General features: G+C 42.7%; 1 protein-coding gene and 1 long non-coding RNA gene across 3 annotated transcripts; one reads left to right on the top strand and one right to left on the bottom strand.

Moving 5' to 3' along the window:
• Nucleotides 1-548: 548 nt before the first annotated feature.
• Gm9828 (predicted gene 9828) lies at nucleotides 549-7,848 on the bottom strand. The gene is made up of 4 exons (NR_137279.1): nucleotides 7,355-7,848; nucleotides 5,819-5,890; nucleotides 3,506-3,761; nucleotides 549-644 (listed from the first exon to the last, which is right to left on the bottom strand). It is a non-coding gene; the product is annotated as a predicted gene 9828 (long non-coding RNA).
• A 109-nt stretch (nucleotides 7,849-7,957) lies between these two features.
• Nucleotides 7,958-15,067, top strand: Btf3 (basic transcription factor 3). Of its 2 annotated transcripts, none has more exons than NM_001170540.1 (6): nucleotides 7,958-8,098; nucleotides 8,666-8,734; nucleotides 11,212-11,325; nucleotides 11,671-11,872; nucleotides 13,927-13,983; nucleotides 14,763-15,067. In NM_001170540.1, the coding sequence occupies exons 2-6, from the start codon at nucleotides 8,666-8,668 to the stop codon at nucleotides 14,807-14,809; spliced, it is 489 nt and encodes a 162-aa protein (NP_001164011.1). In that variant the 5' UTR covers nucleotides 7,958-8,098; the 3' UTR covers nucleotides 14,810-15,067. The 2 variants fall into 2 exon arrangements, with proteins under 2 accessions (NP_001164011.1, NP_663430.2); NM_145455.3 differs by having other exon boundaries at nucleotides 7,997-8,339.
• Nucleotides 15,068-17,286: the final 2,219 nt, after the last annotated feature.

Below are 17,286 nucleotides of genomic sequence, written 5' to 3'. Positions count from 1 at the left end.
ATTATATTTCTAAGGTAGCTACTTTGTTCTTGGCTAAGCTGCATCAGTCAGCTACGTTAGGTTGGAATCTCTTGAAAAGACCTACTGTCCTCACTTCAGAAGCTGCCACTGAATCAAGGGGTAGACCAAACTCATCAAAAGAGTTTTGAGGGCCAAAGAGATGCCTTCTTCATTAAGAGCCCTTGTTGTTCTTGCAGAGGACCCAGGTTTGGTTCCCAGTACCTACCTATATGATGGCTCACAACTGTCTGCCACCCCAGTTCCAGGGTCTCAGTGTCCTCTTCTGACCTCCTCAGACACTAGATAAACACTCGGTGCTCATACATACATGAACAACACTCATTCATTTAAAATGATTTTTTTAATTATTTAAAAGAATAACTTTGTGTAAAACTAGACCTATCTGTGAATTTACTCTTCGCCACACTAGACCACACTTTCTTCCAGAGACATCTGTGGAAGCCTGCGTAAGAAAGTCGTGAACTTACTGTGAACTGTAAATGGGGCAGCCTGCAGAATGCTCTTCCCAAAGGGGGCTTTTCAGAAAGAAGCGCTTGAACTGTGACACTGAATCCACTTGAGCACAAGGATGTAAAGGGGATCCCTCGGCATGTCCGCGTTATCTCTGTGGGGAAGGCAAAGGCCTGGGAGGAATAGTCGTGGCTCTTTTCACATGAACAAAGATGATAACATAGCATTAGAACATCACAACATGGGCTTAGCATATGATAACACCAGGAGTCTTCCCTCGCTGAACTTGCATCTGCTTAAGCCAACTGTAAACATACCCTCATATTTTGTTTGTTTTAGTAATAAAAGTGAGAAGTGCTTTGCTTGCACTGTTGTTGGTCTCAGAAGCCTGGATTCCCCGGTTTTGTCCCCACTCAGATACAGCCAGGGCTATACAGAGAAACTCTTGTCTCAAAAATAAATAAATAAATAATCTTTGGATATATCCTTCCATCCTTGAGACAACCTTGCTGGCCATGGGATGGCTCAAAAGACATCTTCTGTGGCTCTTTTGTGGAACATTTTTTTTAATTAGGTATTTTCCTCGTTTACATTTTCAATGCTATCCCAAAGGTCCCCCATACCTACCCCCCTTGTGGAACATTTTTAAGACCCCTGCATTCACTTTACATTAAACTCCAGGACATTAGCATATCCTCCAGTGGCCCCAGACCTGCCCCTTATCTTGGTAGTCTCATCTTTGCATTTCTTTGCATGAACAGCTTTGGAAATTCAGTCAAGCATACACCCACTGACTTCACACCTTCTGGGATACCCAAATATCAAAAGAACTATTTGGTGGTTTTTGAGTCCACCAATTTAAAATCATTCAGATAAGTAACTTTGAAAACTTACTTCTTTTGACTTTTAAAAAGGTGTGTATGGGTATTTTGCCTTCAGGTATGTCTGTGTACCACATGCCTGGTGTCCCAGAAGCCAGAGTTACAGACAGGGCTGCCAGGTGGGTGTTAGTGACTCAAACCTCCGACCTCTGCAAGAGCAGCAAATTCTCTTAACCAAGGAGCCATCTATTCAGCCCCTGAAAAGAAAGCCCTCCCAACTGGAAAGAGCAGATTAGTTTCAATCATAATAAAGGAAAGAAACAGATTATTTAATCCTACCTAGGTAATGGTACTACTGAGATTGCAAAGTCTAGGTCCGCTATTCCTTTAACAGGCTAGGCTAGCAGATGTTACCATGCTTGTGACTTGATAGAACCAAAGAACACTTTCCACATACAAGAGGATTTAAGGAAGAACTGAAAAGAATATAATTCTACCATCTCATAATGACTCACTAACTGTGAGCCACCTAAAATGTGGTAAATGTCTTGGGCTTCAGGAAACACTGCTCTAGCTTTCTTAAATTACTTTATGCTTTATTCTTTTTTTTTTTTTAAGATTATTTATTTTATGTGAGTACACTGTAGCTGTCTTCAAACTCACCAGAAGAGGACATCAGCTCCCACTACAGATGGTTGTGAGCCACCATGTGGCTGCTGGGATTTGAACTCAGGACCTCTGGAAGAACAGTCAGTGCCTTAACCACTGAGCCATCTCTCCAGCCCCTTATGCTTATTCTTATTGTTGGTCCAAAGTGTCCTACTCTGGGCTAGCTGATTGCTCTGACCCTTTGAACCCCAGGGGATTCTTTCCTGCTGTGCAGTTCCTGGTAGACCTTGATATCCCTTGTATTCATGAGTATCCGCCAATAAAAGAACCAGTAGGTAATTTAGTTAGGGTTACTATTGCTGTGATAAAACACCATGACCAAACGCAAATTAGGATGAAAGAGTTTATTTCACTCATAGCTCCGTATTACAGTTCATTATCAAAAGTAGTCAAGAGGCTCTCTGTCTGTGTGTGTGTCTCTCTCTCTCTCTGTCTCTCTCTCTGTCTCTGTCTCTGTCTCTCTCTCTCTCTCTCTCTCTCTCTCTCTCTCTCTCTCTCTGCTTCTACCTTGCAGATCATAATGCCAGCTCTGAGCTACTGCTTCAGCAGCATACCTGCCTGTCTGCTGCCATGTTCCCTGCCATGATGATCATGGACTTACCCTCAGAAACTGTAATCAAGCCCCAATTAAATGATTTTATTTATAAAAAAAAAAAAAAAGTAGTCAAGAGGGCTGGAGAGATGGCTCAGTGGTTAAGAGCACTGACTGCTCTTCCAGAGGTCCTGAGTTCAATTCCCAGCAACTTAAGTGGGGCAGGAACCTGGAGGCAGGAGCTGATGCAGAGTCCGTGGAGTGATGTGCTTACGGGCTTGCTAGTCCTGGCTTGCTCATCCTGCTTTTATAGAATCCAGGACAGCGATGGCACCACCCACAATGGGATGTGCCCTCTCCCATCAATCATTAAGACAATGCTTTACAGCCTTGCCAGCAGCCTGATCTTACTAAGGCATTGTCTTAATTGAGGTTCTCTTCTCTCAGATGACTCAGCTTATGTCAGGTTGGCATGAAACTATCCAGCACAGTAATACACATACAAATACACACTCTTTCATGGAGAGAAGCCATAGCAATTATAGCTTTTATTCCTATGACTTGCCATACGGTCATAGCTGGTTTTTATAACTATCTTCTACTGCACAGTAGATATCTGTTGCCTTTGGCAACTTTAGCTGGTATGGTCCTTTATTCAATGGGCCTTCACTAGAGCCATTCTCCTATAGTCCAGACACACTTATCCTTACCTCCCTTACCTGTGGAGTAGTTGCCCAGTTTCTCCTCAGTACTCAGCACCCCACCCTACAGCAACACCCTTGACTTCCTTCCTTGCCTGTTGACTCAGAGGCACAAGGAGCCTAGAGCGTCCAAGTGGCAGTCTAATTTTCAGCTCAGTGACACCATTCTTATTATTTCTCCTGGTAAGATGCCTCCCTTGCTGGAACTAAGGCCTCTCAGCCAGCAAAGTATAACACTGTAGAAGACAAAGCAAATTCTGTCATGGATTGATGGGAGAATGGTAAGTGGTACTGTCCATCCCCCCACCCACCTTGGTTTCTGGACAGGTTAGGTATCCTGAAGGACTGTCGATGGATAGAACAGAGCCAAGGTTTCATGAAGGAAGCAGATCCTGCTGTTCTTGCCTGTGAGGTCCTGAGGAGGATGTGTAAAACTGACCACTCGCCGACTACAGGAGACTCCGTCGAATGCTCCTGAATTCCTCCAACAGCCGTCCTCCTGGCTGCAGATATTTCTGTCTCTCCAGAAGAAATCTGCAAGAGTCTTGTTGATGACTTAGGTGTGAGCTGGAAGAGAAGGTGTTGCTGTGTGAAAATGGGCCCCAAATGACTTATTTCCTTGCATACTTGATTTCAATGGACAATTTGTACACATCTGTCCCCCACAATTAGCAAGCAGGACTGCTGGGTAGGGGCTGATAGTATATTGGCGGCGAGGAAGCTCACCCCCGCTCCATCATAAGCAAGCATCAAATGCCCATCCAGTAGACACGTTTTCCCTGTCTAGAGTCAGAGGTCAGGCCACTGGACCAGCCAGTACTTGCAGTGCTGCCATGAAGTCTGGGCTCATTTTCTTTGAATGCATTTTACGATACTGTACAGTGAGATCTATCTTACAAGGCCCTGTGGGGGCCGGGCAGTGGTGGCACACGCCTTTAATCCCAGCACTTGGGAGGCAGAGGCAGGCTGATTTCTGAGTTGGAGGCCAGCCTGGTCTACAGAGTGAGTTCCAGGTCAGCCAGGGCTACACAAAGAATCACTGTCTCGAAGAAATGAACAAACAAACAAACAAACAAACAAACAAACAAGGCCTTGTGGGTTCCACCCATGGAAAAATATATTTCTTCTCTGGACTTTAAGTCTAAGTAGGAAGGAGAACTAGGAAGAGGAAAGAACATACCATCCATCCAGGCCATGGACTGACTGTTCCTCTGTATCAGGCCAAGATGTGTGTCTCCTCAGGAATGCCCAGGTACCCCCAGGTTTCTTTTCTCTATGGGTACATACTATGTATGTGGGCTAAAGCACTCCTGTTGTATGAAGGTGTGTCTCTGTATATTCTATTGTTAATACCCTCCGAGAGCTAAATACGGGCAGGATTTTGGTATTGTTACTTTATGGCCCATCACTGTTCTCAGTATTTTGTTAAATATTGTTCTTCCTCATCTGCCTAAGGTAATCTAGAATTGTATCTGACTGGCTGTAATAAAGATCTGACAGCTAGGGCTGGAGAGATGGCTCAGTGGTTAAGAGCAATGACTGCTCTTCCAGAGGTCCTGAGTTCAAGTCCCAGCAACCACATGGTGGCTCACTACCATCTGTCATGAGATCTGATGCCTTCTTCTGGTCTGTCCAAAGCTAGTGACCATGTACTCACATACATGAAATAAAGAAATCTAAAAAAAAAATCTGACAGCCAATAGCTGGGTAGGAAGTGTAAGGCAGAACTTCCCAGCAGAGAGAGAGAGAGAGAGAGAGAGAGAGAGAGAGAGAGAGGAGGGAGATTCACTAGAGGCAGGGGTCAGTGGGTTGACCAGAGTGAAGCAGAGGTAGAGCCAATCCAGTCAGGTTTAGAGGAGTTGGGAGACTGCCCAGCAAAAGGCCTAAGCTTTAACATACTAATTTTTTTTTAGTATTTTAAAATTTAACTTTTAAAATATTGAAAAGCCTACGTGCCATTATTTATATCACTGGTGGGTCCAAGATGGTCCTACTATACACTACCTGTCAACAAATGGAGAATTTGGAGAGAGGAAAAAAAACAAACAAAAACAAGAAAAAAACAATATTTCTGTGGCAAAAAGGTGAAAGAGATGTAAAAAGCAAGATTTTCCGAGACTTGGCAAGCTAACGTATAGATATCCACGTGGGAGAGACAGATACTGGAAGGAGAACACAAAGAAGTTTAATGGATGGTATGCCCATTGTGGTTCTCTGACAACTAGCACAGGAACCTGCCTGAGAGATGCCTCAGGAGAAATGCCCTTGTCACATCACCTTATGACCTCAGCTCAATCTGTGGGACCCATAGTGAAAGTAATTCAATTCCCAATAATTGTCTTCTGTCCTTTACACACACACACACACACACATGCACACACGCACATTCATCTTCAGTCATTTCTCAAAACTTCTTGTGGGTCATAATTCCCCTTAAGAATTAAGCCTGAGCTGGGCAGTGGTAGCACATGCCTTTAATCCCAGCACTCAGGAGGCAGAGGCAGGTGGATTTCTGAGTTCGAGGCCAGCCTGGTCTACAGAGTGAGTTCCAGGACAGCCAGGCTATACAGAGAAACCCTGTCTCAAAAAAAAGAAGAAGAAGCAACCTGATGTCAAGTAAATACCTGGTTCTTGCTGAAGCCAATTCAAGTTCCAGTCAGAGATGAAAATGACCATATATTTTGTTTAGACATGTCCTATGAATCAAGGAGAGCAATCATGTTTTTTTTTTTTCTCGAATTCTGTTGACAATGCTAAGTAAGCAGCTCTTGCATTGTTCTATATGAGCAGTAAAGGGTGGGAGGCAAGCCTTTACACTTGCTGTAGACAGCCGGAGCAAGTGGGAAATGGTAGTCCTGAAGACAGACCGCAAATGGTAACTTCTAGAGGAAAAGTAAAACAATAACAAAGTCCTTCGATTGTTTTTTAAAAGGCTGGTATATAAATATTAGCAAAATCTGAAGTCCTGGTGCAGCAAGGGTCAAAATAAACATCGTCTTCCTTACAGTTTGGTGATTTTCAAAATCATACAAGTCTTCTATACCATGACAGAATAGGGGAAAAGAAACTAAGTCATATTTCTTGAATATAGGCCTAAAAGATGAGACAGGTATCAGTTACATATTGTAGAGTTTTATGTAAAAATTCAGAAAATATCATGATTAGGAAGTTTCACATACTTTCAGTGTAATATGAAGAGTAAAATATTCTACAGATAAACATTTCTTTAAAAAGAACTAGTTAGCCGGGCGTGGTGGTGCATGCCTTTAATCCCAGCACTTGGGAGGCAGAGGCAGGGGGATTTCTGAGTTCGAGGCCAGCCTGGTCTAAAGAGTGAGTTCCAGGACAGCCAGGGCTATACAGAGAAACCCTGTCTGGAAAAACAACAACAAAAAAAAAAAAAAAAAAAAAACAAAAACAAAAAGAACTAGTTTTACCTTTTATCCATCATATGTAACACAGTCATGTTTTATATATTTTCTGTAGCACTGAATTCTGTTGCCTCATCTCAGTTATTTGGAGAATGGTTAGGTACTTCATAGGGTAGACAACAAGCATGGTTTTCTGAGACAAACTTACTTGTTCGGATAAAAGAAACATTGTTGTTGTTTCAAGAAAAAGAACTTGTTACAATTTTCTACATAGCAACGTAGTTGTCTCTCCCGATTTTTTAAATGACTCATCGCTGTTGCAAGAAACTCTTGTGTAAAAAGGTTTCCAAGGGGAAAAAAAATTGATTTTAGCTAGAGTATTCATTTCGGCAACTTTTCTGGATAAATTGTATTCTCTAAAAATTCTAACACAACTTTCTCTTTGGAATATTCAAAAACATTTCGTAGCTAAGATTGGAAAAAGGCTTAAGCACACAGAATTTTCACTTAACCTCTTTTTCTTTTTCGTTTTTTAATCTTCATATAGGGATTTTCTAAGGTTATCTTAAAATTTGTCTGGGAATGGTGCTAGACGACTATAATCCCAGCATTGGACAGAGGGGCTCTGAGGCCGGAGAATAGCTGTGTGCTTCAGACTAGCCAGGATTACTTATCGAGACACTTTTTAAAACAACCATCAAATTATGCAACAACAACAAAAAACAAAAACAAAAAAACAAAAAAACGACAACCACAATTCGTGCTGGAGTTCGGCAAACTTTAACTCACAGCCACGTTTTTACCCCCAAGCACGCAGGCTCAAATTCATCTTGGAAGAATTCAAGGTAAAGTTTGCTCCATCGTGAATGCTTCATGGTCGAATCCATGACGATTCGAGATCAGGGAGTCGATGGTAGAGGTGTAGAAGGGTTAAGAGGTTACAAATCTTGTTACCCTGTTTCAACCTTGAATAAACCGAATTGCTGAAGGGTGGAGATCTGGAAAGCATTCCGAACATGCTTTCTAGACATTCTGAGTCGCGATTTCTACATCACCCAAGTCACTTAATTTTGGAAAGCAACATTAGCCTGGCTGATTTCGATAGTTTTTTATTTACACCCGGCATTGAGCAGACACTGCAGCCTACTGGACAAAGCTGGACGCCCTACGGGGTGGCCACAGGGCAGACTGATTTAACCACAGCTCTACAGGGAGCCTCACTGTCCGATCTATCCGCGGCCTTTCCCAGGACCGCGGACGGCGACCGCGGGTCCCAGCTCTCCGGTGCTGCTCCCGGCCCGCCGCTGGACGAAAGGAAAGAAACAGCCGCGGACCGGCCCCCGGCTGCGCATGCGCGGCGACGCCAACTCCGCTTCCTGAATTCTGGAGGAAGTGGCGTCGCGTTACTTCCGGCCTCCCTCTAGCTGCCATCTTGCGTCCCCGCGTGTGTGCGCCTTCTCTCAGCTGGTCTGCCCGAGACCCCCTGAGCGTGAACCTTAGTTCCCCGCGCGGCGCCATTTCCACTCCGACAAGGTACAGAAAAAAGGCCGTGGACGCCGGCGTGGGAGGAGACCGGGAGTTGGGGGTGGGGCGGGCGTTTCCCGGCAGGAGCGAGGCAGGGAGGGGACGGACGGAGCTGAGGAAAGCGATGCGACGGACGGGCGCTCCCACCCAGGCGGACTCTCGGGGGCGAGGGCGAGCCAGGGGCGGCTGGCCCGGGGCCGAAGCGACGCCCTCTCTCCCTCTCGGCGGAAGCCGAGGACGGGAGTCTCAGGTACCGCGAGGCCTGCGGAGAGTGGCCGGGCCGGGCAGGCCGTGGCGAGGCCTCGGCCCAGGCCGGGCAGGGCGGCGGGGAGCGGGGGATGCTCGGTCGCCGTGGGGCTGAGCCCGAGGCCGGGCCGGGCCGGGCGGGGGAGGGGCGAGGGGCCCTGTGCGCCCCGGCGAGCCTGGAGGGGTGAATTGGGGATCCAGGCCTCAGCCCGAGGGGGACGACGTTCTCCTGCGAGTGTAGCGGGAAATAACGAGCGTGGAATGCTGGAGGGGGGGCCCGGCCGTTCTTGTTCTTGGCTGAGGATTTTTTTTTTTCCTCTCTCTTTGTAGATGAAAGAAACAATCATGAACCAGGAGAAACTCGCCAAACTGCAGGCACAAGTGCGCATTGGTGGGAAAGTAAGTTTCTTTTTTTTTTTTCCTCCTTTCTTTTTCTCTCCTCTCTCTCTTCCAAAGTTCCGTTTGCATTTCTCACGTTGTTGGGTTTTTTGTTTTTTGTTTTTTTTGTTGTTGTTGTTGTTGTTTTTGGTTTGGTTGGTTGGTTTTTTGGGTTTTTTTTGTCACTTTGCTTGGCAGGGGACATTTCGCAAAGCTAGCAAATCCAAGGGAAATGAGACCAATACTAAGAGACAAGGAGGAGATAGATAGATAGATAGATAGTAGGGGTGAGGTCGGTCATCGAGTAGAGAAGAAAATAGCACTTAAAAACGGTGCCTTGCTTGCAAGAGGTTCAGGATTATGGCGCATATAAACAAATGTTACTGGATTTTATGAATGGGGGGGAAAGTATGTTCTCTGCCAAATCTTTGTGTACCGTGTACCCTTGACTTGTACAATGTTGGGGGTGGTTATTTTGTTACCTTTGAGTTGTCCTGAGATCCAACACATGTTTTGGTACATGCTAGAGGACCTCTCAACTCCCAAACTGCATTCCCACCCCATTTTTTTTAAAAGTAAGTTAACTGAAAGTATTGGCTTTTCCTGTTCTACTTAATGATTAGGTAATTTTATTATTATTATTATTATTATGAAGATCTTCTGCTCTTCTGCATTGCTTTCTGAACTAAATGCTCAACAGACTAATTGTCTTTTTTAGGGTATTTGAGGATACCTTCCTATTTAAATTCGTGAACAGTGTTAGGTTGGGAAATCCTACCTTAGCACATGTCTTTTGTTCCTCAACCTTTGTAATTATGCTACAGTGAGAGAATGCAAATGTGTTGGCAGGTTGGTTTCTCCAAGTGGATTCTGCTCTGAAAGAATTGAACTTGGTGTTGGTGCTGGGTCCACTCCAGATGAAGAGCTCCTTAGTTTCAAGTATCGAGTTAGCACATTCCTGGTGTTTAACAGGTTGAAGCATGGAGTCTCCGAGAAACCTGTGGAGCTTCCATAGTACAAGTTTATTACCTATTAAATTGTTCTAACTTTAACTTTTACTGAAGGTAAATCTTCAGTAGTCTTCTGAGAGATAAGGAAATGTGGAACGTAACATAACATAAGTTAGGAGAGTTGGCACCAGCAGTAAGCATCCTGTTTGCCTTTGCTGGCAATTGTAGTCTTCAGTTTGCACTCAGGACATTAACCTTAGATGCTTCTCGACCTTTTAATTTTAAGGCAGAAGCCTTCAGGTGCTAGGAAAAAGCTGGGCTTGTTTTCTTTCTTTTTAGTTTCTGGAGTGATGTGCTTGTGTGCAAGGTTGTTCCTCTTTAATTACTGGGTTTTATGTTTTAGCATCATCAATACATGGAAAATGAAAGCCTTCCAAGTCAGTCTCATAGGGATACTTTGTATCTAGTCTTTGTTAAGCTAAGACAATGTTTCCAGTTATAATATGGGAACATTTTTTCTGTACCTTTTAAGAAACTTTACTTATAGAATGAGTGAATGTAGCCTTAGAGAAAAGTAGTGTAAGATTCACATGCTGTTAGGTGAATATTATTCAAGACCCTTTTCAGTGTCTAATGGAAAAACTGACAATCTTTTAAGTTCTACATTTGTGAAATGTGTGAGATCTATAAGTGGTAGTCTGTATTTTATAATCTAAAATTTTCCTGGTTCTTATTGTTGTAAAAGTTTGTTTATAGTCTACATAAAGTTGGAAGTAACATAGCATGTCATGCATTTAGTGCAGAGTTGAGGAAAGACAGATTGGACGATGACTTGATAGGATTTTAAAATATGACTAACAATAAAATCTAGAAAAAATGGAGATGTTTGTGAAGTCCTTTTGTTGAGTGATTGAGAAGAGCCCTTTTCGAGGGGAGAAGAAATTTGCTGGGGAGGGGGGTGAGCAATGCAGGGAAGAGGGAGAGAGTTGAGAAAGGTCTAGTTGACTTACGAGAGCTCTGTGGGTTAAGAACTTTCTACTCTTGGCTATAATAGATATTTGTATACAGATTCATGAGTTGTTTGTATACTGTCTCATCTGTGAATATTAAGCTATTGATTTTTCTTTGAAAACAAGAGGTAAAGATGAGGCTTAGCTTAGGTTGAAACATGGCCTAAAAAGACTTAAAATGTCAGGGCTTGTGAAAGACTTTTTTGCACGTGGCAAACTGGTGCTTATGAAGAATTCCTATGTCATTCCTTACTTCCATCTTAGCCTGTCTTTTGAACTTCTTAGTTTGTGGGTTTGATAACTACCGTTAGTCTTTATTATGTATTTGTTTTTACTTGAAACCAGGTCTCAGTTGTTTTGCTCTGGTTTGCCTAGAACTCAGTAAGGTTAGCCAGGCTGACTTCATATTCAGAGATCCATCAGAGTGTGCCACCTTGTTACATCTGATTAACTGTCTTATACGGAAGCAAAGGTCTGAAAAGAATTGGAGAAGATCTGCTGCTGTGTCAATGTGTCGTTTCCCCTCTTGCTCCCATAGGGAACTGCTCGTAGGAAGAAGAAGGTGGTTCACAGAACGGCCACAGCAGACGATAAGAAACTGCAGTTCTCCTTAAAGAAGTTAGGGGTGAACAACATCTCTGGTATTGAAGAGGTACGTGCCAAAACGTGGTGTGACTGCAAAGTTTAATGGTCATGTATTAAGTAATTGTCGTGGCTCTGCTGTTAGCATTGTAGTTCATGCCCCATGCCCCATTAGATGTTTAGATGTTTGAATGTCTTGGGAGGTGTTCCTGCCCTATTAACTAAACAAATGATCAAGGATATTGTGAAGCCAGAAAGCTGTTCCTTTATACATTCCAGGGAAGTTGTCATCCGTGCTTCAGAGGGGAGGAAAGAACTGCACCACGTAGCCAGAATCCAGTTTTTGTTTAATAAAAACATTAATTTTAAAGGAATCTTTGGTATTCGTTACTTACAACAATTATTTTCTTTATAGGTGAACATGTTTACAAACCAAGGAACAGTGATCCATTTTAACAACCCTAAAGTTCAGGCATCCCTGGCAGCAAACACCTTCACCATTACAGGCCACGCTGAGACAAAGCAGCTGACAGAAATGCTTCCCAGCATCCTCAACCAGCTTGGTGCAGACAGCCTGACTAGTTTAAGGAGACTGGCTGAAGCTCTGCCCAAACAATGTGAGTATCCTTAGAGTCACTGTACTTGCTGGTTACTTAGCAAGCTATTTGTGTGATCTCAGGTTCAGAATTGGTAAGAATGTCTTTACATGTAGAAGGCCAACTTATATATCTAAAGAATTGTAGACGTTTAACTGCTTATGTGTGTTTTGTTTATAATGATGTGTCTAGTTTATCTGTGATTTAGTCTAGTTTATACTTGATTTAGTGGGTGTTTGTTTTCTACTAGCTTACTAGGTTTAAAACAAACTAAACCTTTTATTAGTTAGAAATGAAAAAACTGTCAATTTTGGGTTTTGCTGCTACTTAAAATTTAGGTGCTGATCAAGCTGGGCAAGGTGACTTACACACGTACTTTGAGAGACTGGACGAGGAAAATTACTGGGTTCAAGACCAACCTGAGCTATAGACATGCAGCCTCAGAAAAAGAATAAAACTAGCATTCCATCTCCTTATTTACAGTCTTTGTGTTTGGTGGCTTTTTAGACTCTTAACTGTTTTAAAACATACTCCATTATTGTTGATACAGATGATAGCTGCCGGTATTTCAGTGTTTCACCTTATAGGGATTTAGTTTAGTTGACTTATGTGTTGGACAAGCTGTGTTTTGGTTTGGTTTTTGTTGTAATGAGCACCATAACCAAAAGCAGCTTGAGGAGGAGGGCTTATTTTTATTTCACTGCATTTTACAGTCCATCATTAAGGAAAGCCAAGGCGGGAGTTTAAGACAGAAACTATGAAAGAGCATTTCTTATTGGCATGCTCCCAAGCTCACAATCAACTGCCTTTTATTTCTGAGATTATAATTACATTTCTCCTTTTCACCCCCTCCAAACCCCACCATGTATACCTCTTTGCTCTCTTTAAGTTAGTTAATGCTCCCTCAATTAATTGTTATTGCATGGTGGAGTGTATAAATGTTACTTGTATGTATGTGTTTAGGGCCTTCTTATCCCAGTCCAGCTTGCCCAGGAACAGCACTGGCCTACAGTGGGCAAGTTCCTCCTACATCAGTTAGCAATAAAGAAATGTGCCCACCCTCACCCAAAGCACACACATGCTACCAGGCTGATCTGACAGGCAATTTCTCATTTGAGGTTTCTTCTCCCCATGGGTGTCAGATTAATCAAGATTAGCCATCATAGCTGATATGACAACTTATGCTGGATGCTTAAAAAATTGACTAGGAATACAGAGGTTTGCAGTGGCTTGTTTTCCTCGGCTATCGTCAGACGCTGACTCATTTTATGCTTTTATTAAGGGAGGGGCATCAAGATGTTCTAGGCCATCTTGGACTTTGAGAGCTTAAATAGGGTTTTGAAATTTCCCCTGATGTCTGTGCGGGTTAGAGCTGTGTGTTCTCAGAGCTTGCTTCTTTCTGTTTAGTGAAAGTGCTCAAGGTATGATGGCCACTGGGGAGGCTGAAGTAGGAGCGTTACATACAAGTTGAAGAACTTTTATGTGTTGAAAGCCTGGGCAAATTAGACTGTCAACTCTTGGTGGTTTGTTTAAGTAAAAATAGGCCGGGTGGTAAGGCTCAGTGTGGTTCTTGTTTGTGTATTCGAGGCCCTGGGTCGGGGGAGGAGAAGGAGCAGTACAGTTGAGAGAGACTTTAAAGTTGGCTTTTGTGTGTGTTCTTCCTTCCTGGCTGTTTGAGATAGGTCTCCCTATATAGCCCTGGCTGTCCTAGAGTTTACCATAGTCTTGTCTTTGCATTCAAAGTTCTATGATTGATAGGTGAGTCACCGCGTTTAGCTTAATTTTTTAATGCTTTATTTCAGTAAATATATTTAGGAAAATGGCTGGCCTCTTCATTTGCCTCCCAAAACCTCCCGCAGTTTGGTGTGTGGTTTTATCCTGAGCGTTCCCTACTCTCACTGTTCTCTGTACCCAGAGGATGGTTTGTGCCCATCAAAAAGGTCTCCTTGCTGGTGCTATAGGTGAGACCTCAGATGTCACTTGACATGAGTGTAAGTTGTGCATTGTATTTCATGTGTTCTTTTGGTGGACATTTATTGATCTAAAGAAATGCGTTGGTTATTTCCATTTCACAGCTGTGGATGGAAAAGCACCCCTTGCTACTGGAGAGGATGATGATGATGAAGTTCCAGGTAAGAATCACTTCAAGGGAGAGAGATGAACCGACAGAAAACATTCCAGGGTGGTAGTTATAAGTTAGAACTGGTGAATGTGAGGACACAGGACAGGAACCTCACTTAGGAACTGAAGCTACCTTGAAACATAGTGGATTATGAAAAAGCATGGAGAAATTGAAATATCTTGAGATTTGATGTTCTAAAAATGTAATGTTTTTCTTTATGTTGTTGGTTTTGTTTGAAACAGTGTTTCAATATGTAACTCAGGCCTGCCTTAGATTTGAGACCCCTTCTGACTCAGCCTCTTTAGTGCTGGGATTGCAGACATGTGACATATGTTCAATTAAAGAAAAGCTCAGATCATGTCATGATACCCTTTGGCTCTCTCCTATATTGGCCAATGGATTACTATCTAATTCTTAAATTGAGGGAGGATGAGTGATCAATAGGATTAAGCATGATGCACGCTCTAATACAGTGGTTCTCAACCTGTGGGTCTCAACCCCTCGGGTAGCACAGCATGTATTTACATTACGATTAATAACACAAAACTACAGTTAGTAAGTAGCAACAAAATAATTTTATGGTTGGGGTCATGATAACACGAACTATATAAAAGGGTCATAGCATTGGGAAGGCTGAGAACAACTGCTCCAATAGCTACCTGAAACCATACAACTGAGAAATGGGGAAGTGGCAAGTCTTTAAATTTGAGAGTGTTTCCTTAAATATCTGCGCGTTATTTGTAGAATTGGCTTGTTTTCAGGATGTCTTCTATTTTGGTTCTTTTCTAGATCTGGTGGAGAATTTTGATGAGGCTTCTAAGAATGAGGCAAACTGAATTGAAGCAACTTCTGAAGAAGGTGATACTTGCAGAAATTACAGGAGCTGCTATTTTATATCATGACTGCTTTTTAAAATTTTTTTGTTTATTATGGATCTGATAAAATCTAGATCTCTAATATTTTTAAGCCCAAGCCCCCGGACACTGCAGCTCTTTTCAGTTTTCGCTATACCTAATTCATTCTTTGCGGCAAATAAAGCTGAAGAAGCCTGGGAATAAAGTTTGGAAAGGGTTAATAAAATTCTTTGCCTAGTATATGGTTTATCATTTTACTTATTTGGCACTGATGTGTAAACAGTAAGCAGTTGTCTGTAGACAGTTGATTATGGCATGTGGTCACACTCGTGGCATTTGGTTGGACGCTCAACAATTGGTTTGAAAGTTCTTGTGTTGGAGAATTTGCTTCTCCAGCAACCATTAGGCTGTTTAGTTCCATGTGGTGTACCATGAGAACAGTATTGTGTAGGTAAACCAGGCTTCCTTTTTTCCTCTGGTGTCTATTATAAGCATATAGAAATATCTTTATCTCTTTTTTTTTTCAAGGTTATATGTATGTATACATCATATGTATGTATGCCTGGCACCTAAAGGCTTCAGTAAGAGGGCATTGGATCCCTCGAATTGAACTCTAGTTTTGCTGGGCGTGGTGGTGCACGCCTTTAATCCCAGCACTTGGGAGGCAGAGGCAGGCGGATTTCTGAGTTCGAGGCCAGCCTGGTCTATAGAGTGAGTTCCAGAATAGCCAGGGCTATACAGAGAAACCCTGTCACGAAAAACCAAAAAAGAAAAAGTTTCAGCATTTCATTGTAAGTTTTACGAAGTATGAACAAGTATCTCCATTTTGTATCTATAACCTGATACTCTGAATTACTAATTTCCAAGACTCTACATGTTAACATGCACTGTGTAAGTTCCACTATAGTCAGAATATTGACCAGTTCCTCACTCCTAGAAAGTTCCCGTGACTAATGGATTACTCTATCTAGTGCCAAGAGTAGAGCTAGAATTACCTTTACTCTTAAGAGAAGATTTTTAAATGTATACCATAGTTTGCGACTACTCTTTTAAGTTGCTACATCGCAGAGTTACTGTGCAGAGTTAATTGTGCCAAAAATTTGGAAAGAAGGTGCAGTCACATCCTGTCACCCCTCAAGGTGTAATGTAACAAGGATCCTGGGTCTTAAAAACCCCACGTGGCTTCCAGACACTGGGTTGGTTGATTGTAAACACGTGTCACAGCTTGCCTGATAATGGGGCACTCCCTGGTTCTGGCACAAAAAATAAGGTAAATCTGTTGCCTGGGAAAATTCATTTTTAGAACTTAAGCAACTGGAATGGCTAAGCTGGAGCACTGTTAGTGGAATTTGTGTTTCTGGTACTATTGCTGTGCTTTGTAAGTGGTTTGTAGAGATGACTGCTAACTGACTGGTCTAAGTATATAAGAAGGGTTTCCAGCCAGGTCTGTCCCACTATGGAGGTTAACCCTGTTTTGTCCCTAATCTCTGCAAGTATTTTATTATGTACATGAGTACACTGTAGCTGTCTTCAGACACACCAGAAGAGAGCATCAGATCCCATTACAGATGGTTGTGAGTGGCCATGTGGTTGCTGGGAATTGAACTCAGGACTCCTGAAGAGCAGTCAGTGCTCTAAACCACTGAGCTATCTCTCCAGCCCCTTTTCGAGTATTCTTAATTGTAGGTTCATTAAATGATGCTGTGTTGTTAGCTGTGGGTTGATAAGGAAACATTTCCCTTCATGATACCCCATTTTCAGGGAAGGGTTTTGCTACAAAGGCTCATCAGATTTGATGCCTGGTTTGCTTCTGGTCTGTTTTGTCACAGGAGCAGTATTTAATTAGAACCTTGCCAGTCTTGTGACAGGAAAGGTGCCATGTCACCAGCTGGCTTCTCAAACTTAGGCTGGGAGGTGATACACATAATTGCCGCAGATTACATCAGCCAGAGAAGATCACTGTCAACTGTGGGATGGCCGTGAGGTTGTGGAAGGACTGCCCTCACATTCCCCTAGATACATAATTTCTGTAGCTACTAATGATGAGTGATAGTGATAGCACGATCATTTGTTTTGTCCAATTGTTAAAATCCTAAAGGAGCGCTACGAACAGATGTAGAAAATCTGGGAGAGGTGAAGTTACTTGTCTGAGTCTCTGCCCCTTCTGTAGTAGAATAAGAGTCAAACCCAGGCCACTACCTACTGGGAGGGATTTTAGGCACTAGCAGGTTAAAGGAGCAGACTATACAGTCGGTGGGAGTGTAAACAATTGACAGCTGTTGGAAATCAGGGTGCTTCCCAAAAAATGTAACAACCATATGACTCAACTTCACTATTCCTGACCGTGTGTACTCAGGATTCAGTGTCCGACCACCAAGATACTCGTACAACCAGGCCTGTTACTAGTGTTCACAATAGCAGGAAAACAACCAACTAGATGTTCATCAACACATGGATAA

The sequence above is a fragment of the Mus musculus genome, chromosome 13 (genome assembly GCF_000001635.26).
Source record: "Mus musculus strain C57BL/6J chromosome 13, GRCm38.p6 C57BL/6J".
Taxonomy (NCBI): domain Eukaryota; kingdom Metazoa; phylum Chordata; class Mammalia; order Rodentia; family Muridae; genus Mus; species Mus musculus.
This window is presented reverse-complemented; position numbering and strand designations above follow the sequence as displayed.